Source organism: Podarcis pityusensis, assembly GCF_964106645.2.
Source record: "Podarcis pityusensis genome assembly, chromosome: 4".
Lineage (NCBI taxonomy): Eukaryota > Metazoa > Chordata > Lepidosauria > Squamata > Lacertidae > Podarcis > Podarcis pityusensis.
The window spans coordinates 70,465,538-70,486,415 of record NC_138027.1 but is presented as its reverse complement, the minus strand read 5'-3'; the positions used below and the strand labels follow the sequence as shown (position 1 = coordinate 70,486,415).

At 40.5% G+C, this 20,878-nt stretch overlaps 1 protein-coding gene across 6 annotated transcripts in view; it reads right to left on the bottom strand.

Annotated features, from left to right (window-relative positions):
• Nucleotides 1-3,939: 3,939 nt before the first annotated feature.
• Nucleotides 3,940-20,878, bottom strand: part of NLGN4X (neuroligin 4 X-linked) — a 160,656-nt gene continuing 143,717 nt past the window's right edge. For all 6 annotated transcript variants that reach the window (XM_081001319.1, XM_081001318.1, XM_081001323.1 and 3 more), the window contains one exon: nt 3,940-7,624. In XM_081001319.1, the coding sequence (XP_080857445.1) occupies nt 6,778-7,624 (847 nt within the window). In that variant the 3' untranslated portion in view covers nt 3,940-6,777. The remainder of the gene's footprint in view (nt 7,625-20,878) is intronic.

The following is a 20,878-nucleotide window of genomic DNA, read 5'->3' as shown; positions in this document are numbered from 1 at the left end:
ATTCCTATGCCCCACAAATAACCCAGAGATGCATTTTAAATAAAAGGGCACATTCTGCTCATGTAAAAACACACTGATTCCCAGACCGTCTGCGGGCCAGATTTAGAAGGTGATTGGGCCGGATCTGGCCCCCGGGCCTTAGTTTGCCTACCCATGCTCTAATGCATACTTGATACACATTATTCCTTTAAAATGCACATTTTGTATACTTTTCAATGCATACCTCAAATGCATTTCCCTCATAAAATACACATCCTTGTGTGCATTTTTTTCCTAATTGAAATGGTGTCACAAAATTCAAAGAAGTGCATTCCAACCTGAATGTACATCCAGGACTGGAAAATTAGGTCAGTTTGCATCAAAATGTATAATTTTCTCCCCCATCTCTTAGTAGATTTTGTGAACTAAATTATGGCTATACAGTATAACCTCTTTTCACAGAAATGATCTGGGGAACATCCCAAATGTTCAGATATGCAAATGTGTGATTAAACATTCAGCACATACAGTTGTATCAATAGTTAAATGGCTAACATTTAAATAGCTGAAGTTTAGACAATCTGGACTCTTTTATAATTCTAGGGATGAGTAGATTATAATTATAGGGGTGAGTAGATTCCTTCAGTTCCATTCATAATTACTCCGCAGTTCTCCTATGCCTTAGATTCTGCTCAAGTAGCCTGTTGGCAAGATACAAGAAATTTGGAATGTTAATAATGGATTGTGTGCAAGAAAAAGTATTTATTTCTTTGAGATTTATAGTTTTAAAAAGAGGGGATCTGTATCCCAAAAGAAAATTTAAAAAGTAGCCTTCTCACATGAATGTACTAGTTCCTGCTCAGGATGAAGCAAACCCCCCAATAATTCAAGCAGCAACCTCCAAAACAACCTCACAATATCTGCTTTTATGTATATATCTATTTTCTTCCCACAGGAGCGCATAAGTGTACCTGTTCTATATGCAAACACAGAAGCAAATCCTCCAAGAAAATCGACTTTTGTTCCAAAGAGCACTTATTTGGGGACAGATGAAGGCTTCCCCATTGGCAAACGGAAGTGCACTTTCTGATCACAGATATATCATGAATTATGCAGCAGGGAGGAAGTTGGGAGAGCAAGGAATCAGCAAAAGCAGTTGTGTCCTCATCTACCAAAGGAATCTTTCTGTTGAATCAAAAGCCTTCTGTGGATAGAAGTTGCCATCTGACCACAATGGCTGTGTTCTACCTCCATTCTCAGAGGGGCATACCTCTGTATGTCAGTTGCTAGGAATCACAGTTGGGGGGAACAGCATTGTTGTGTTAAGGTCCTATTTGTGGGTTTCATGTAGGCATCTGGTTGGCCACTATGAGAACAAGATGCTGGAGTAGGTGGACCATTGGCCTGATCCAGTTGGACTTTTCTTACATGCTTTTGTTCACAAAAGTTGAAGTACGGACTGGAATTGTAATTTGCACTGAAACCAAATTTGATGAAGGTATTTTAAGAAAACGCATAAATCTTTAAAATAATTTCAAATATTAAGTGCTTTAAATAAAAAGCCTTACAGTGGTACCTTGGGTTACAGACGCTTCAGGTTACAGACTCCGCTAACTCAGAAATAGCACCTCGAGTTAAGAACTTTGCTTCAGGATGAGAACAGAAATCGTGCGGCGGCGGTGTGGTGGCAGTGGGAGGCCCCACTAGCTAAAGTGGTACCTCAGGTTAAGAACAATTTCAGGTTAAGAATGGACCTCCAGAACGAATTAAGTTCTTAACCCAAAGTACCACTGTATCTGTAAAATGAAAATCGCACACAAACACACATTGTTTTTACCATCTTGAGCCTTGAGGGAGAAGGAGACAATACATTAAAATAAATCAACTGGAACTTACTTACCCAGAGAGACAAGCTTCTCCCATTTTATCTTTTCTCTCAACCTGAGCCACTATCTTTTGAGTGTTTGTCGTAGTGAATAGATTCCCAGGTCTTGCATTTGGCTTGCATGAACGCTTCCCTGCACTTGAAATCTATGCTTGACGGTGCTAACTGTACGCTCAAAGAAGTGATCTAAGTATTTGTTCTCAACATGTTTGTTGGGACTGGACACACTTCCTGGTCACACCGGGAAGGCTGCAATTCTTAGGGCTGCATTCAAGGTTTCCATATGCTGTAGTTATCAATAATAGCTGTTTCAATATTTTAGAGAAATAGTGAGCTTTAATTGAAAGTCTAGCTTTTTAGCCTAGTAGTACAGGCGCCAGACAGCTAATTTCTGATCTGCAAGAAGGCATGGTCTAATATAACGTTTCCTCTTTATCTCTGTTTCTCATCTTTCCAGTATTAAATTCAGTTATTCATATTTTCATAACACTTTGTGATCCCCTTTGGTTTAAAGTCTTCATGAAAATGTCTCCTAATGCATACATTTTTGTATGCATTTTTGCCTAATATGCACATATCCCCTGGTATAATGCATTTTGTAAGCTATTTTACTGATATATGTCATTAGATGCACTTTGTGCTAGAATATGACTTTAAAAACAAATACACTTGCTTAGAAAGCTGCATTGCAAAATTCAGAGAAATGTGGATTTTGAAGGAAGGCTGTGTTTCAGTTGCTGTATGGTTTTGAAAAGATCTAATTAGCTAAGATTTCCTTAACATCTGAACTGAATTGAATTTATCCCACATCCCTATCTGCAGGACACCCAGTTTGAGTCTCACCAAAGCCCATGCAGATGTTCCCAGGTTACATTTGTGGCATTTCCAGATAGGGCCGGGACCATGGCAGGCTGTGTGGTGGCGTAGGTGGGGCATCACTGCTCTCCTAGCTTCTGAACACAACATTTCACTGGTGCTTACCAGTACGAGATAGGGCAGGGCAAGGTGCACGGAGCTCAGTGCTGTGTGGGACAGCACCCAACTCCCCACCTCTTGCCCCCCCTCAGGTAAGCACCAATGACATGGTCTGTTTGGAACGTCCCAAGGACACTGTCATATGGGCTGCTAATGGGCTAGAAAAGACCCCAGCCTGAAACTTTGGAGATGCTATTGAGATGTAGTTTAAATGATATTGAGCTAGATACCAACAGTCTAATACAATATAAGGCACCTTCATATGTTCTTAAATTTGAGTTGCAGACTGTACGGGTCAACTTCAGAAACAAAACTAGACAAGACATCACTCCAACCTCATTGGACTGATTGCTAATTATGAAAAATTGGGCACATGTTGTTGTTCAAGCATTTCATTTTCATTTGGCACCAGCAACAGCTTTTAAAAAGTGATGGAATTCATATGCAATAACAAATAATACTTGCTGTTTGGTAGTTCAGCATCAGGCATGGATTTCCCTTGGCAATAGGCTTACAGCAATGCTAATTATAATATGAACCCAAATCCAACCTACCAGTTGAACCATACATGACAAGCCTCTATGGAGACCCGAGAGCTTAAGTAGAATCATAGAATAGAATCATAGAGTTGGAAGAGACCACAAGGGCCATCGAGTCCAACCCCCTGCCAAGCAGGAAACACCATCAGAGCACTCCTGACATATGGTTGTCAAGCCTCTGCTTAAAGACCTCCAAAGAAGGAGACTCCACCACACTCCTTGGCAGCAAATTCCACTGTCGAACAGCTCTTACTGTCAGGAAGTTCTTCCTAATGTTTAGGTGGAATCTTCTTTCTTGTAGTTTGGATCCATTGTTCCGTGTCCGCTTCTCTGGAGCAGCAGAAAACAACCTTTCTCCCTCCTCTATGTGACATCCTTTTATATATTTGAACATGGCTATCATATCACCCCTTAACCTCCTCTTCTCCAGGCTAAACATGCCCAGCTCCCTTAGCCGTTCCTCATAAGGCATCGTTTCCAGGCCTTTGTACAGGTGTCAGGTTTTTAAAATGATTGTTTTCTTTACAAAAAGGATAAACACATAATTCTTTGCACAAAGCATTAGAAAATACTGTGATATTTTATTATTAAAAATGCTGCTGAAAAGTTTATACATATGTGTCCAGCCATATATATCTTCTATCCTTACTTAAGGCAGAACCAAAAAAGAAAAGAAAAATGCAGAAACAATAATAAAAAGAAACCCTGCGTGCCTCTTAAGGTCAAGAAGAAAAGCCTGGGAAAGTTCTTTTTTCTTTCCTTTTATAGTTTTTTTTCAAAGTATACTTTGTTGTTATTATTATAGAATCCTATGAAGAGCCTAAAAATTTCCATTTATAAATTATACATCTGTCCAGACGTATTAGATTATTAAAGTGACGTCATTGTCATCGTTTTTAAAAGCTAAAATCATTCACTTACAGAAACGGTTTTACCCAAATGTCACAAGCCTGACACAGTACTGTACATGTTGCTAGCAGAAGACAACTGGAAATACTAAACAAATACCATAATTCACATAACAAACATACCCAACTAAGATGCCATCACATCCCTTTCTCTTTAATCCCACAAGTCGTGAAGAACTGTTGTGTCTTAGTGGAGGCAATGCGTCAATTGTGAGAATGGCATAGAAGAGGCCCAGCTTTAATTAAAATGACAGTAAAGATCATGGAAGGCAATTGTTTTTTTCCTTCATCCCCATTTAATATTGGGTGACAAACCAAGCTCTAAGCTCATGTAAACCCTCACCAAGAAGCAGAAAGCATATACAAGTTTTCAATTTCCAAGAAGACTTCAGTATGGGCCACATTAGTCAATTTACTGGATTGCCAATCCACCTTTTGTGATTCTCAATGTCAGGACCTGCTTTCTTTGCCAGAAACAGTATGGAGCTGTGCCTATAACACAGCTAGATGAGAAGATGTCAAAGTAGCTGTAAGTTATTATGTTGCAAGCTGTCTAGTCTAAAGGCAGAAGGCATCTTGTGTCAGATATGATTATCTGGGGATGATAATACAGCGTTGTGCCCTTTTTAACACAGGGAAATAAAAAATACAATATACATCCTGGGAAAGATATGATCATGTGCAGAGCAACTCTGTTCAAATATCTTTGGTTACCAACTTTAACTTCAGTTTTCTAAAGACAAAATATAAACCATTCTTCACTTATTAATAACTCAATTCTACCTTTATAACAGTTGATATTTTTTAAAAACTTTATACAGAGGTGCCAAGTATCTTGTTGGAACAGCTGCCTTTCATACCAAACTCCCCTGTTAACGGGAATAGAGTGAGGAATTAAGAAAAAGGTTTGATGCTTTTGCACAGTAAAATGACCCAGCTTCTTCAAGGCAACTCACCTATTGTACATTTGATATGGTTTTCTTCTAGCTCTCCAGGCCATCCATCCTTTCTGTGGTGCAACAAAAGACTGTGGGCTTGGTTACGAATTACTACTGGGCCAAAAGCTCTTTATAGACTGTTCCGTCCAGATCTTCCCTCATACTTTATTAAACGAACAGTAAATAGAAACTATTTCTTCCCCATCTTCCACTTCATGTGTTTCCCTTGTTCAAAATAGCAGAGCAGTTGCTTCTCAGATCAACCTCTTCTGCAGACTGCTGGTGCAGGCAGAACTAATCTTCCTCAGAAAAAGACTGGCCAGAGAGGCAGGCCTTCTTAATACGCATCAGGGCACTCACAATTTGGAAAGCAATGATTCATGGCATAGCGGATACCCAAAAGAAATAAAAACAAAAAAAAGAAAAGAAAAAAGGACTCATAGCTCAATTTTAACAAGCTTTTTGTAATTCTTCAAATCTGTTTCTCTGTGTTGCAGTATATGAAGGCTAACACAAAAATAGGAAAGGAAAGGGGGGAAAAAAGGATTTATATATTTATATATTTATATATTTTAGGAAAACAAACCCAACTGTTTCCTATCTATGAACGCCTTAACATGCATGTGTGTAACCTGTAAAAGAAAATCTGGCAGGCCACACAGTCGTCTGTATCCTCAGCATGACATCATGTTCTCCTAGAAATGAAACATTAGGGAGAAAAAAAGAAACCCTCATGTGTTGGTTTACCACTAGTAATTAAGAAGAAAATCCTCCTTTTGGTCTGGGAGGAAACAGAGGTGGTATGATTAATGTTTATACACATAGATCACAACTGAAAGCACAATCTTTCTAAAAGCTCTTTTCAAACTGAAAACACCAATAAAAGCTTCTTCTTTTTAAAACTCACAGCTATGTACATTTTTTTTTTACAAAGTTTCTTAAATATAGTTCAGGCTGGCAAGTCATCTCTTTGCACAGAACTATACGTATTTACTGCATAGTCAGTCCTATTTTTTTTTAATAATAAAATCTTATTTCCCCATTCTGGATTACAGCTTCTTATGATGGGTAAAAGCCCATGGTGATGTCTTTTGTATAACAAGGGCCATTCATGGTATGGCACATATAGAACATTTTTTTAAAATTTTATTTATTAAAAAACTGTACAGTCACTGGCTCTGTGTTTCCAGAAGTTTCTGCTTCTGTTTGTTACACTCAATACATATCCTTTCTAAGTGATTCTCTTCAGGCCTCAACTCTTAACTTTCAATCAGAGTGGTTGAGATATTAAAGCAGTATCCTAATAGCAATGTACACATTTCACATTTCACAGGGTTTGAGAAGGTGATCTTTTTTTTTTAATAGAATATCAGAGTTCCTATGAAAAGGATCTGTAAGAAAATTGTGTCTGCCTTTCTCTCTTTCTCTATATCTTTTTGTTTTGTTTAGACAAGTTGCTTGATGGAGAGTATGATTTATTTTCTTTGCTTTCCCCCCCTTTTTTTCCTTATTTTTAATCTTCTGGGTGGCATGGGGCGGGGCGAATAACAGAGCTATACCCTAGTGGTGGAATGTCCATGGGGCAAATTAGTACTGTTTTGTCCTCCGCTGAAAGTGTTGAAAGTATGCAAAGGCTGCATTCCTGTTAATGTGTTTGGAATCATGGTTATGGTGTTGGGCGTCATGAGTGGAATGTCATCCGGAGATCTTCTAAGAGTGAGGGTATAATCAGGTGGACAGGTGAGTCTCAGGGTGTCGTGTGCCTGTAGTGACTCACACTCGTGGTCGTGCTCCAGCTGCTTCATCTGCAATGACATTATCTCTTCGTTCTGTATGTGGGCGATATCGTTGGTGGTGTTCCGCTGTGGACTGGGGCGTCTGTGCGTCTCATGACGTCGCTTGTCTTTTTTGTAGTACAACGCGGCAAATGCTAATATGTTGAGGAATAACAGAGATGCACCTACGGCAATGGTAACACTCAGCTCTGTGGAATAATCTCTCTTGTTTTCTATCAGAACACTTGCATCATCTGGAGACGTTTTCTGTGTGTCTTTCGAATGCTTCGGATTGTTGCTCGGTGTCATCAGTGGGCGCTTGGTGGTGAACTTCCCGCCAGGAGAACGCCTGGTGACGTAAGGGAATGATGTCATATCAGGAGGCGGCACCTTTGTTGTTGTGGAGACATACTGGAATATTTCATTCAGGTTGTGTAAATGTGGAACAAGTTCTAGCCAGAAAGCAACTTTCGTTGCTCGGTAGTGATCCCGGACTCTGGGTTTCAAGCCAATGTGTAAATAAAGTTGGTCCTTTGGATTATATTTAGACCAGGCTACTTCTTCAAAACGATTGGGTTTCGTATGGATAAACTTTGTATCCTGGGGAACGGGTTGGTTCGGATCCCTGTAAATATACAAACAAAACAATATTACTGTTATGTACCGAAGTTCTCACCCTGAGCCAGCAGGGGGATACTGTAGATAGTTATGCAAATAAGAGATCAAAAGTGACGTTCAGTGATTGGATAGTTTTAGAAAATTGTTACAGTCACGTTGTACTGGAGCTCTATATAAGCAGGCTTACTGAACCCGTCAGTTCAGTTCTGTTTTGGCCTGTGAATAAACAAGAGCTGTTTGAAGAATCGCTGTGTCGACTGATATGTTCACCCACAACTTAACAATTACAAAGCAGCCCCAAACCTGGAAAATAATTACATGCTCGGATATACTACTACAAGCTTTAACAATGTTTATTTCAGGATATTGATGCCAGGTTTTGGTTCTTCAAGTTCATATATAAAATCAGAGCTAGTTTTCTGTATTATGTTTAGATCAGACTGTTTCTTCAAAAAGGGTGATTTGGACAAACACTATAAACTGGCAAATTGGCTTATATGGGTGCTCTTCTGATTTCACTTTCCACAAACAGGAAAGCAAAATTGTGATCTAATTTGTTTTACTCCTAAGCCTTTGTAATGAATTCCCTTCCAATGCACTTCTAACTAGAACTATGCAGAAAGTACTGCCCCCGCCAGCCTGAACAGGTTCCTCCTTTTCAAGTCAGATCCAACCCCATGCTTCTGTTTCTCCCTTATCCTCCAAAAACACTACCACCTCCCACAAGTAATAGGTGTTACCATGGGAAAATGTGGAGAGGGTAAAACGGTAGAGATCACTCCCTTCAAATGCATTATCAGCTCAAAATTGCATGCAGAACATCATTCCTTGCTAGGAATGATGAAACTTGACTAAGAATTTCAGAAGGAAAACTACCATCTGTGAGGCATGTGCAATTAAGGGGAGACCCCATGAAGATTTTTTTTTCCCACAATATAGGAAGCTGCCTTATTGTGAGCCACACCACCGGTCCATGTGGCTCAAACTGCAAATACTGGCTACCGCTGGGTTCTCCAGCAGGAGTCTAGAGATACCAGGGATTAAACCTAGGGATTAAACCTGAGCTACATCCTTTCCTCCAAAGGAGACCTCTGCCATTTTTCACTCCTCACATACCTACATAGTAAGAGGAGAAGGTGGCATGGAGGGCAAGTGAGTGGCAGGAAATTGTGGTTTTTGAGTGTTCAAGTTATATGCTTAAAAAGTCCATACAGCTCCCCCCCCCCCCCCGTTGTTAAATATTCAGTGTGGACACTAGAAAAGTCTGGATAATGTTCTGTATGAATTGGAAGGGACTCATCCATAGCCATGAACAAACAGCATTACAGAAACGTGGGTAATTGAAATAATGAAGAAAATCTAAGGGCACATTTATTTATTTATTTATTTATTTATTTAGTGCATTCATATTGTATTTTTTTTTCTCTAAGAAGCTTAAGGTGGTACACATTTAATTCCCACAACATCCCTGTGAGGTAAGTTAGGCTGAGACGCTGTGACCGGCCCAAGGTCACCTATTGAGCTTCGTGACAGAGTGGGGATTTGAACCTGGTCTGCCAGGTCTTAGTCCAGCACTCTAACCACTACACCACATGGGCTCTTGCAAGTTCTACTAACAGCCTAATCAGTGGCAAAGGCAGCTGGAAGAATGCAGCAGGATCCCAGTGTTTTGCTGCACATGCCCAGTGCATATCAAGGAACTGCAAACACAGGAAGGCATGCTGCAGTGAGCAATCTCTGTTTCACCCAGATAGCCATTGCTGTCAGCTTTGATCATCAGTTGCACCAGGGGGAAGGGAAAGCACTGCCTGCTCACCCATGGGCAATCAATGCCCATTTCTTGCCAGTAGCCTTTTTATGCATACAGAAGGAAAGGTCCATGGGTGGAAATCTGTTTCCACACCGAGAGATCGTCTTGTTGCATCAGAATGATTATCATTACTCTGATTATTAGGCGTCCTTATTAGACACTGCAACAAAGGACTCACATTGCTTTCAAAACAGAAATGGTGGGGGGATAATATTTATGAGATACGGAGCCTTGCTTCATGCTTCAACAGCAGTTATGTATTCTTTCCCCGAAATAAGACAAATATGTGAATATCTTTGTTGCACTGCAATGGCTGAGCTCAGCATTCTGTCTTTTGTTACAAGCTACGTTTTTTCCTCAGGTTCTGTTTGATGAATTAGTGCTTTTTCAATATTGCTCCAGAGTGCAGAATGCATTACACCAAGGTTTCTCATTTTTATTTCCAAACATGTTACATTCATTTATTTTAGAAACGAGCGTTACAGTATTGCTTTTCGCAGAATGCTACAACTTTTCAAAATATATTCAAAATATCCATAAGCACAATTAAATGCTCCAAAGGTTCCTTCATTGTTCAAACAGAGCTGCTGGTTATTACAGAAGGCAAAAGTATTATTTAAGCTTAATAATATCCTTCTGTTCCTTTGACAGAATTAACCTTTCATTATTACTATTTTTAACGAAAGGGAAATTCTCTTGCCATTCAATGCAGCATTAAAACTTCTGAATAGCCCAATGTGGGGAGAACATTAGCGTATATAATTTATGAATTTTGCATATTGCGTGCTTATTTCTAAGGAAATAATTTGATACTGCATTATTATTTTTAATATTATTAGCAAACCTTATGTTGCAATATCCATGTTTAAAACACTATTGTTGCCATTCTACAGGACTTCAACATCTTCCACAAAACCTATTAATTTTGTTTGTAAAGAATGCCACAGTATTAGTTGTTTTACAAATAAGGGAAGGGAAGGGAAGGGAAGGGAAGGGAAGGGAAGGGAAGGGAAGGGAAGGGAAGGGAAGATCTGGTAAATCCTGAAGAGTAAGCAGTGGGATAATATGATCCCAATTCAGCTAAGGTAGACTTCACTTCACTTCAAAGTAGACTTGCTAGATCAGGAGCTGCACATAACCAGGTGCACACCTAAATAACTATGATTTTGACAATATCGTACTTGACCAGGAACTCATAATGTCAAAACATGAGATGACAATATTCACTAGAATCCAAAAATGATGCTGACAACGCATTTTGCATCTTGAAAGGTATGCCGGTTGTTTAAACCATTAATCTATGTACTACAATACCAATCCCACCTCTCAAATGATAATACTGTCAAAACCTGTTTTAATTCATTTTGATGCTCATATTTGAATTTCTCCAGAAGCTAAGACCTAAGAAGCTGGAGTTTGTTGAATCTTATTCCACCTGAAATTTGAAATGAAATGGCGAGATAAAATGTGCTCCTAAGGTACAGGATGGGGTGAAGTGCCATCCTCAAGTACCATCCTCAATTGCCATCCTCAATTTTTACTTTTTCTGACAAGTATATCCCCACGTGAGGGATGCCCTCTTAAGAAATGCATCAAATTAAATAGCTTGTCGTGTATTTCTGGTGGTTATAGTTCAGTATCATCCATGTGGGAAAATATTCAAGCAATCTTGGGAGAGTAACAGGAAAATGTAGCCTTCTGGTAAGGAGGGGGGGAAATATGTTTCTATAATATAGAAACGTTACAAAAGTTTGATATAACTTAGCTCGGAATGTGAGCTTTTGCAGCTAGTAAGCCTTGGCTGCATTAGAAGTCAAATGCTATTTCCCCCCCAAATTCTTCTCTGGTTCAAAATGCCAGCAAGATTCAGTACATGTACAACATTTCTTTAAAATTAACTGCCTTACTCTCACTACAGCTTTTGTTGATTGCCATGGAACTGTGCATTAGTATGCAAAGGCTTCCTTTAATGTTTAATCCCTGTTCTTGCAGAATGCTGTGAAGTTTGTACTACATGACCTGCTGCATACTGGAAGCTGCCCTTTACTAAGTCAGACTAGATTTGTTTATCTAGCACAGTACTGTCCACACTAAATTTGAAGCAACTCTCCAGCACCATGGACAGGGGTCTTTTCCAACTCTAACTGGAGTACTCAGGGACTGAACCTGGGGCCATCTCCATACAAAGCAAGTACAGTCATACCTTGGGTTACGAACACTGCGGGTTGCGTGTTTTCAGGTTGCAGACCACGCTGAACCCAAAAGTACAGTGGTACCTCGGGTTACATACACTTCAGGTTACATACACTTCAGGTTACAGACTCTGCTAACCCAGAAATAGTACCTCAGGTTAAGAACTTTGCTTCAGGATAAGAACAGAAATCGTGCTGTGGCGGCAGTGGGAGGCCCCATTAGCTAAAGTGGTGCTTCAGGTTAAGAACAGTTTCAGGTTAAGAACGGACCTCCGGAACGAATTAAGTTCTTAACCCAAGGTACTACTGTACTGGAACAGGTTACTTCCAGGTTTTGGCACTTGCACATGCGTAGAAGTGCAAAATGATGTCACGCACATGAGCAGAAGCACCAAATTGCATCACGTGCATGCGCAGACGTGGTGCTGTGGGTTGCGAACGTGCCTTCCACACGGATCACGTTCACAACCCAAGGTATGACTGTACTCTATCACTGGGCAACAGCCCCTATCGGACCATCCAAACAAATAGGCTCGAGTGTGGGACATATCTTCTTTGCTTGAGCTGATTCTTTTATCATTTATCATGCTTGTTTCCTCCACATCCAGATCTAAAGTGAATGCCTTTGTACTTTTGGCTGTGTATGTCGGTGGGAGACTTCTCAAGCAGTTCTCCACTACAGACACATGGGAAGCTGTCAAGTTATACTGAGTCAGATGACTGGAGCATCTAGCTCAGTATTATATTCACTGACTGTTAATGGCTGCCCAGTTTCACACCTGGGATATTTTCCAGCTCTGAGACCTTTTGCATGCTATGCAGATGCTCTACCAATGAGGTATATGATGATAATGTGTCTGCATGCATTTGCCAATGGTACAAGTGGGAAGAAAACTCTTGGAAAGAAGAGTAGTGGTGCACCCTCCTATGAGAAAGCTTGCAATTACCAATTTGCTTCCAAACAGAAGCAAAAGGAGTTAACCCATCATGTACAAAGCCACCTGTGATTTAGTGATGAGGGTAGCACAGCAAAGTGTATGCCGCAAACATTTATACAGTGCCTTCTCTGCTCACTTAATGGCATTTTAAACAGTACTGTTTGGAGGGGATTGCATGCAAGCATTTCAGTCTCATTTCTGTGAGCACACTGAAGAATAAAGCTGGCGGAACTGGAAATACCGCATCAGTAAATAGCTGCTTTTGATTCCTAATGTTCTCCCGCTTTCAACAGCCACTGCCCTTTGTCACATTTCATATGCTAGCTCCAGTTACAGGCTGGAACACAAAATGCCTTTTGCTGTCATGTCTTTTGACACTTAGTGGTTTTGCAGCATTGCCCTCTCCTCAAACCTAGTTCTTGTAATGGGCCCATCAAATAGTGTGCAGTTTGTAAGCATAGGAGGTCTGTGCCAATTAGATGAATAGTGCAGAACCTCCAAATGATGCTCTAAGTATTAATTGTACAGTAAGATTCTGGATGTTGCTTCCTTATTTAGGAATTGAAAATGTCAGATTTTGTGTGTGTGTGTGTGTGTGTGTGTATAGCATGAGGGGCTAGGTATTCTTGATCTTAGGTTTTGCTGGGAGGCTAGTCAGCTACACCTGTTATTTCTTACAAACACAAACAGTACAAATATATTGGGTCCCCGTAAAATACCTGCTTAAATATTCCAGGTTGCAAGCTCATTAAGTTTTCAAGACTCTGCTTGAGAGAAAGTGGCCATATTTCAGTCTCATAGCAGACAATGTCCACTATGTTAGAGACAGCAAACCAGAGAAAGCTAATTATACCATGGGGGGGGGGGCAACAGGGACTATGATGAGGAAGGGATCCTTTCAATACTAGGAGCACAACCTCCAGTACAGCTAAAGAGACACATATACAGGAACAGACTTCTGCACACATATTCTGTATATGGAAATATGCACTTGATTCAACCGGTATGCTGTTCTTATCTGACAAACCTGCAAGGGCTGTACTAGAAGAAGAAGAAGAGTTTGGATTTGATATCCTGCTTTATCACTACCCGAAGGAGTCTCAAAGCGGCTAACATTCTCCTTTCCCTTCCTCCCCCACAACAAACACTCTGTGAGGTGAGTGAGGCTGAGAGACTTCAGAGAAGTATGACTAGCCTAAAGTCACCCAGCAGCTGCATGTGGAGGAGCGGAGACGCGGACCCGGTTCACCAGATTACGAGCCTTCCGCTCTTAACCACTACACCACACTGGCTCTCTAGCAGTAGTGATGGTCAGCGTCTCACTTTTTTCTCCCCCACAAAAGTTGATTGCTGCTATCACTCATTATCTGACCCTGAGAAATGCAAGCGCAGGTCCCTCCACTTGGTGTGCAGTCAGATCAATGCTTCCTATGAACTTCCTCCTTCAGGGAGAGTGTGATCCCATCCTGGGCACACAACATACTGACTTCTGAGATCCAGAAAGCACTCACACACAGACCCGCTAGGATTCAGACAGTTGATTAGCCCTCATCTAGCCTATTACTGCATTCAGACACTGATCCAGGCCCATTCCCAATTCAGATGTTACAGAAAATTTGAGTTGAGTATCATCAGCTGGCAGGACTTGCTGGTCTGTGTGGCTGAGGCTGTGGACTGGAGGCTGATCAAGGGGAAAGGGAGAGTGATATATGGAGTTTTGTGCCTCCTGTGAAGCTGGAGCCAGGGCTGTAGGAAGAATAGTCTGTGCAGTTGGATATGACGGAGGAGGTGCAGGATGTGGGGCAGGAGCTGGGACCAGAGGAAGGACAGAATGAACTAAGAGCAGAGGAAGAAGCAGAGGAAGAGACAGTGTCTGAAAGTGGGGCAGTAGAATCTGCTCCATTACCTTCCTTGTTGTACTCCAGAACCAGGATGGGCTTGGAGAGACAGGCACAGTGATACAAGAAATTGCAGGTTGTTTGTGCGCCCGCATCAAATGAGGGTGGAAGCGTGGCCATGCCATTGCTCCAGCAGTCCAGCTGAGAGCACAAGCCTGGGGAAGGGATGCCATCTCCTTAGTCATGTTCATGTTCTGAGCTACCATAAAGTGTGTAGTTTCTCAATAAAGAATCTAAACTATCAACCATTTGTCCTCCTTGGGCTGGGCATGCTCAGGACATCAGCATACTTATGACATCTGGCTCCAAAACTCCTAATAATGACTCCCAACAACGTAATCTAGATAGATGTTAAAACAGGTCTGAAAACAATATAGTGCCCTGCAGCAACCAATAGCTGAAATGTTTCAGGGGGCCAAGAAGCACTTATCCAATGCTACCTTCTGGAACCATTCCAGGAGAGAAGACTGGAACCACTGCAGAACAGTGCCCCAAATACTTATCTCCTGTAGAGGGGTCTAAGAGGATGGTATTAAAAGCTGGTGATGAGTTATAGTAAGACCAACAGGTTTGCATTCACACACCCCTCTCCTGACAGAGGTAACTATGGCAGTTTCAGTCCCCAAACTAGTTATGAACCCAGACTGGAATGGGTGTAGATCAGTGTTTCCCAAACTTGGGTCTCCAGCTGTTTTTGGACTACAATTCCCATCATCCCTGACTCCTAGCTAGTCTCCTTTAGGAGTGACTGCAGCGGTGTTGCCACTTGTATCTGCCTCTCATGTACCTTGCCCCCAAAGAGAGTATTTGTGACAAGGCAGTAGTTGTTAATTACCATGGGGTATAGGTTGGGCTTATTCAGAAGTGGCACACTATCCCCTCCTTCAATTCTACATTCAGTGTTATCAGTGCAGGGTGCTGCATTACTCTTTATAAGAATCCAGTTTAACCTCTACCCAGAGTGTTATTGCTTTGCCAGAAATGTTGCAACATGTCAAGCATTCACCAAGGCTCTTGCATTCCTCACAGTCTGAAAAATCTGAAGGCCAAGAGGTTGGGAAAATCTCTTTTAAGGAACTGGACTGAAGTGTTGTGAGCACAAGTTAAACTGGAGTTTTGCATATCTTCATCTTTGCTTGTGAATGGGGTAGAACCGTGACCATCATTTTTGTAAGAAAATGTATTTTTTAAAATACAGATAGTTTGGTTTTAATAAAAAAAAGAACACAAAATATACAGTGCAATTGCAGAACACCATCTCTAGATTCTATTCATTCTCTCTTATTGATTCCATATTTTGTGATTTTCTCCAATGACTATGATATTATTATGAGTACTAAAAGGTTAGCAAAACTGAAAATACTCCACTTTTCAACAGAACAGGTGGGATTTCAAGGTCACACAGTTCCAAATGCTTATTGTCAATTTAGAGCAAATCCAAATAGGGAATATTTGTTATAGTCAGTCTCATTTCGACCTAGTAATCATATTAACAGTTGGGTGCATGGTAAAATGATTAATGGCCCTTCCTAAAGATTTTTGCTGTCTTTAGGAAGTATGGTATAAATCCAGACCCAGGAGAGTGTACAGTTTTATGTACACCCTGCTGAAATTAGCTCTTGAGCAGGCGGCCTGTGCAAAACTGCTTGAAATTATGAGTAATACTGACAGATGGGATCATGAGGGAGCTTTTGTAATCCTTAGATAAATGCTGAAGCCTAACTTGTTAACACCCTGCAGGAATAATAATAACAGTAATATAAATAATAAGCAGATACAGAAGGTTGTGACATCCTGGGAATTATTCTCCATATATTTCAAACACCTACATGTTTGATTCTACAAGCACTGTTTATTAACAATAATACATCATTATTGTTGGGAAGAGAGGAACCCAGTTTAAGCAATATCTGTTAAAAAGCTAAATATGAGAGGTGATTGGGCAACCTATAAAGAGCTGCTAAGAGAAGTGGAAGATCAATTAAAATTGAAAAAGGTCGAAGACATCAGAGAGCTGTTAAAATACTGGTTACAGTATAATCAATTAAATGATGTCTTCAAATTGGATAAATAGAAGGGCTTTGGTAAACAGATATCAAGGTTTGAAAAAGATCTGTTGTAAAATAATGTGAAATTACTTTCGAAAATTTATCAATTAGTTTTAGAATGGTTTACTAAAGATGAAGAAGTTAAATCTGTAATGATACACTGGGCAAGAGATTTTGGTTATAACACACAGTTTTCATCATGGGAAAAGCTATGGAAAGGATTTGAAATTTACAGCTTGCTGTTCGCCGAAAGAAAATTATATGAAAATGATATACCGTTGGTATTTGACACCTAGTAAAATAGCAAAAATGTGTGCTGGAAATGTAAAAGGAAAGAAGGTACCTTTTATCATATGCGGTGGCCATGTGGGGTTTTAACAACATTCTGGGAAATGATATATAATGAATTGGGGGGAAAATGTTTAAGATAACCTTTGTTTAAAAAACAGAGGCTTTTATGTCAGGAATTATAGGTGTGGAACTACCAAAAGAAAGTAAAGGACTGTTTATGTATGCAACGGCAGCAGCAAAGATGCTCTTAGCCCAGAGATGGAAAGAAGAAGAAGTACTGACCAGAGAAGAGTGGCAGATCAAGCTGATGGAATATGCCAAAATGGCAAGACTGATGGGAAAGATCAGAAAGCAGGATAACCAAATATTTGCGAAAGACTGGAATATCTGAGAGACCACTGTAAACAGTTGAAATCATTGGCAGGAATACAATGACACTTATAAAATAACATAAACATTGGATGCAGGAATAAAATTTAGAAACGGAACGCATGAAAGGAAGGAGGGAGGTCAGAAGGTTTCAGAGAACTTTTTTTTATATAAAAATAAATACCAGTAAATTGTTATGTTTGTTGTGTACAATCTCTATTTAAAATTTTTTTTTTATTTTATTTTTAAACAGAACACTCAAGTCTCTTGTCTCCTGACCTGTTTAGCCTTTCCGATGCACAGACATTTCCCACTTTCGAAGAAACCTTTAAGTTTAATTCCTCCATGCAATTCCGTGGGAATGGCCCCATTGGACTGAACAGATATGGGTAAAAATTGGGTGAGATCCAATTGTAGCATGAACAGGCATTGGCTCACACAACAAGGCTCTCCCCCCCCCCACTCTGAAGCAGGTGTGTGTGTGTGTTTGTTTGTGTGTGTGGCTGGACGGAGAAGAGGAGAAACCAGAAGTCCTGATGCACAAATGTTCATCATTGGATGAACAGTTCATTCATTCCCTCCTTCATCTCACCGCCATAGTGTAAACGGATGACATACAGCAATGCTTATTTGCAGTCAAAGTTATGAGCAGTGATTTAATTACACTCTAATCTTCAGAGAGGATAATGTCATCGCACCAAGCGTCGACCATGGCAAATATCAATTGGAAAGGAAATCTGAAAGAGCATTGTTTGCCCCATTCAGACTTTGACACCACACTCCCTATCTATCACGATGTGTGGCTTGTTGCAAATCCCATTCAAAAGCCTTCATTGAGAAGACCTCTTCTGAGTTGGACAGTTTTGGTCTCTCCCTGTGTGGCCTACAGAGGGGGTGTTCTTATCATGGCTTTAAAAAGGTGACAATTTAGTTTAGGATTTGGGGCTCCCCTATGCAATTCCAGAGAAAGCAGGGGCAGTCCACTAACAATTCAAAGAAGGGTGTATTTGCTCCTAGTTTCTTTGATTTATACAATTAATTGCTTGGGTTGGGGGGGGGGTAGTTACTGCAGAAAATACATCACACAATGTGATCCTGGCTTTCTTAAGTACTAAAAGATCTGCTTACTCCTGAAATGTGTCAGGAGGATGCTACACATTTCTTTGAATTCTCCGATATTGCTGCATACTGTTCTCTGCACTGCAGTCAAGCTGCAGTTCTAAAAGCCCAGTTCTGCCATTAAATGTTCATTGGAAAGATTTATGGGCCTTTAGCGTGCCACAAGGACATTTATTTTAATTCAATACCGAGGCAAGAAAAAAGAGGAGGGGGAAAAAAGCAAATTTCAAAAGCAAAAATCAGAACAACAAACTCTGCTTGCTTTTTGGAGGGGAAAACGTTGCAACATTCCTTAAGAAATGGTACTTCCTCAGCTTCCCTAATGAGCATCTTACGTCCACCTTCACTGTTATGTTTCCTTATTTGCCTTTGCAAAACATATACAAGAAATTTCTTCTTTGTCTTAAGGGGCTACACATTAATATAATTCACTGGATGAAGAAAGGAAACACTGTTCTTTCGAGAGATCTCTTTTCCACATGTTCCCTTGATATCTTTTGAAAGGCAACTAGGTAATTCTGTGGAGGAGGCACAATGGGCTTGTTTGATCTATACCATACTTTCCTTTTCCTTCAGTGTATTTTATAACCTTAACCTGAGGACTATGGCTTTCAAGAACATTCATGCCTTAATAACTGCATTGTTTTTATGTGAAACTGCAATGCATCATTTTTCACACCAGGTAGTGAGAGAACGCAATGGAGAGAAAGAACTGTTTCCAACAGACAAAAAAAAAGGGTTTTTTAAGGAAACTAAACAATCATTACTTATGAAGCAAAGGTGGATTATTTAGGAGGCTTTTCACAGTACAGAGTTTGTACTGGGGGCACTAATGCAGTGCCTGAGGGAAGCAATGTGCCCAACATTCCTATGGTGCCTGTGAAATGTCTCACCAAGTATCCTGCAAAAAGTCACAATGTATGAGAGCTTGTTTGCCCTTTCTGCTCTGTTCATGGCTTGGCCTCTCCTCTGTCACAAGAGACTAGGGCCCTGTGGGACTTGATGTCTTTCTGCAGGGCCTGAAAGACAGAGCTGTTCCACTAGGCCTTTGGCCAAGGCACAGTGTGACCCCCTCCTTTGGTAATCCTCATAGAACTCTAGCAAAATGGTTGCCATTAATTTGATTCTGAATTGATTTTAGAATGAATTGATTTTAAAATGTATTTCTATTAATTGATTGTGATTTTATGTAAACTGTGTTACTTTTACTGTTGTTAGCTGCTCTGAGCCCGGCTTCGGCTGGGGAGGGCAGGATATAAATAAAAAATTATTATTATTATTATTATTATTATTATTACACTGAACACACTCTCTTAAACATGCCCACATTTCATTGCATGCCAGGACTGGACACCCACCCTCCTTTCTGAGCCCGGCTTTGGCTGGGGAGGGAGGGATATAATTATTATTATTATTATTATTATTATTATTATTATTATACTGAACACACCCTCTTAAACATGCCCACATTTCATTGCATGCCAGGACTGGACACCCACCCTCCTTTCTGAATAGAGAAAAGGTGCAAAGAGGTTTTCTTCATGAGTGATGTGGTGTTGGCTAATGTGGGTGACTTTTCTCTCTTGGTTGAGGGGAGAGGCATTCCCACACCATTTTGGTTTCCTGTCTTTTTCTGTTCTTTTAGATGTAACAGCTACTTTGTGCTACTTTGTGCTATGACACACATCCCCACAAAAAGCTGTTTTGTGCTATGCCATGCTCCACAGCAGATACTTTGTGTTATGCCACATCCTCACAACGCTTTCTGAAAATTCCAAATATGCCCATTGGCTCAAAAGAGAAGGGCATATCTACACCACAAACACACACACACACACACACACACACACACACACACACTTGTGCTTTGTTTACTCACAACAGAATTACTGAGAATCCACTTTAAAACTTTACCATTTCCCCACCAAAGAGCTATGGTTACCTACAGCTTCCTTAAAAGGAATGACGATTAAAGCTGTTTTAGAGTCCTTTATATCAGCAAGTGCCTCTGTATGGTGAGTGACTCTGTCTTTCTGAATCTCATTTATAATTCTGCACAGTGAATAAAGAAGACTTTTCTCTCTCTCGCAAGACAGGGAGACAGTGGCAGGCCTGGAGTTGAAACATGTCATGGCCAGGAATTTGCCAGGGCACTGAAAGGCCAGCCATGGCATTCCTTTATTTTTTTAAAAAAACTAGAACCTGACGCTAAGAAGAAAAGTGCTGAGTCAAGTGACTAAAAACACTGTCATCCTCATTACCTTAGTGCCCTTGGGACTAGTTTACAGAGTGTACTACACTGGGTCACAGAGTCATTTTGGGGAAATTGATTGTGGTGGCTGCACTTGCCTGGTCTGGTCCTTCTCTCTCAGCACTTGAAAGAAGGACTACCAGGCTACCAAAGCTGGGCTACTGATCCTTTCCATGCTGCAGCTGATCCCTGGTAAGGTTGCTTTGGGAGTGCACATGGAGTGCATAGCTTGCTCAGGGTCCCTTCAAACCTGGCACTGGGCAAGCTCTCACTACTGGCAAAAACCATCTGCACAGCACAATAAAAATGTACAAGAATGCTATACCAGAGAGAGTTTTCAGGATC